General features: G+C 46.7%; 1 protein-coding gene across 1 annotated transcript in view; it reads right to left on the bottom strand.

Annotated features, from left to right (window-relative positions):
- Window positions 1-1,546, bottom strand: part of vgll2b (vestigial-like family member 2b) — a gene marked incomplete at its 5' end in the record, with an annotated part of 7,779 nt that extends 6,233 nt beyond the window's left edge. The window contains 1 exon segment of the mRNA XM_014015438.1: window positions 1,180-1,546. Within this exon segment, the coding sequence (XP_013870892.1) occupies window positions 1,180-1,546 (367 nt within the window).
- Between the last annotated feature and the right edge of the window lie 360 nt (window positions 1,547-1,906).

The following is a 1,906-nucleotide window of genomic DNA, read 5'->3' as shown; positions in this document are numbered from 1 at the left end:
AGAGAGAGAGAGAGAGAGAGAGAGAGAGAGAGAGAGAGAGAGAGAGAGAGAGAGAGAGAGAGACAAAGTAGGAAGAGAGATGCTCATGTATCCTAAAATTCTATAAAAGGCAGACGCTGTAACCTGGAGGCTGCCCAAGGCCCACAGAGTGTTAAATCACTTGCTCTGGTGACACTTCTCAATTTCATGTCAGCCCGGTACTCCTGAAAGTCTAAAAACACACACACACACACACACAGGTCCAGCAGTTCTGGTCCTAAACTAGCACCAGCTGAAACTTTTTATGTCTCCACATCCACCTGTTGTTTTTTTTAACCCCCGCCCCCTCCACTCTCTCCTTGCCCTTGTCAAAATGTCAAAACACCAATTTTATTTTAAAGCATTTCATATTTAAACATTCCTCTGGAGAAAAAAAAAAAAGAAAGGCAGCAGGTATGAATGTTTGTAAATCTAACCAACCCACAAGGCAACTGACTGTGCAACCGAGCGTCGGAGCGGACTGTCAGAGTGGCAGCCGTGGAGACGTTTGAAGGGGATACGTCTGCGAGGCTGTGCGCTTACGACTGGGTATAAACATAGCACCTGTTGTGAGGCAGGGAGTGAGCACGGTGCCGAAATGAAGACGTTCAGCTGGACAAGAAAAGGGACTAAAGGGACGGCGTGGCGAGGCGAGGGACGCTGCAGGGCCCTACATGGATATCTGGGATGTCTTCATCCTGTTGGTGGAAAGAGTCCTTCGGATGATTGAAATCGCCCTTTTTTTTAAACTGTTTTATTGGTGCAACGACACATAAACAATGTGTTAAACCACCATGTTTGATTTCACCCCTTCTGAATTTAAAATGTGCGTATATTGTTTCAGATTTTTCCATTTTCAAATAAAAACACTCTCGTTGGTCTATTTTAGCCCAACAAAATTTTCAAGTCTCCTCTGTCTGCCAAAGAGCCGTTGACCTGCATGACCTTGTGCGTTGACCTCCATAAAGAAGCAGCCCTTGAGTCTTGTCATCTGATCACATCATCTGTCTGACCCTCTGCTGCGCTCTGCAGAACTGTGAGCTCACCAATGGGGTCTTATAAACATAGGAACCCCCTAAATCTGGAACCTGACTCCCTGATGAGGAATTGTTGTGTTTTTATAAGAAGGAGATGGAAAAATGTGCACAACAGAGCAGTTACCTGTGCCCTGTTGTTCTGCTGCCCGCCGTTTGCCCTCTCCTTCCATGTAGGAGCTGAGGGCCCTGGAGAAGTGCTCGTCCACCACGCTGCTGATGTCTCCGTGGTAGTAGGTGAAGAGGACGCAGCGAGAAGTCAGGTACTCTGGCTCGGGGGTCTCCTGTTTCTCTTTTGGGGCCTCTGCTGGCCTTGACACCACTGCCGTGAAGGAGGAGGAAGAAGCAGAAGAAGAGGAGGAGGAGGAGCTGGATGAAGATGTGGAAGAAGAAGTCGACCCTCCGGTGCCTGGGCCCCCAGACATCCCTTCGGGAACGCTGGGAGGGTCCATAAAATCCCGGCTGAGGGGCGCAGTGCTCAGACCTGTAGGAGCCTGTCGGGTGTGTGTGATGTGGGGGAGAAGGGGGGGGAGGTGGGGACAGGTGTTGCAGAAGACATTTATTTATAAGAACATGAGCTAGTTTAGCAAAAAATGTTTATATTATTGTTTTCTGTGCATACACAAAAATTAAATCACGAAATGAGACTGGCTGCAGAATGACACAAACTGTTGACTAAACAGTCTAAATCAGTGGTTCCCAAACTTTTTGTCTTCTGACCCAAAATATCCATGGCAAAATCTTGTGACCCCAAATATTACTGGTCTGAGTACACAAACTCTGTTAATAACCCTAAAAACACAGGCTTTTTGACAATCTAAACAGCTTGTACACACATATAAATACTTATTTTT

Source organism: Austrofundulus limnaeus, unplaced genomic scaffold, assembly GCF_001266775.1.
Source record: "Austrofundulus limnaeus strain Quisiro unplaced genomic scaffold, Austrofundulus_limnaeus-1.0 Scaffold2, whole genome shotgun sequence".
Lineage (NCBI taxonomy): Eukaryota > Metazoa > Chordata > Actinopteri > Cyprinodontiformes > Rivulidae > Austrofundulus > Austrofundulus limnaeus.
Note: the sequence above shows the minus strand (reverse complement) of the source record. Positions and strands in the feature narration are given on the sequence as shown.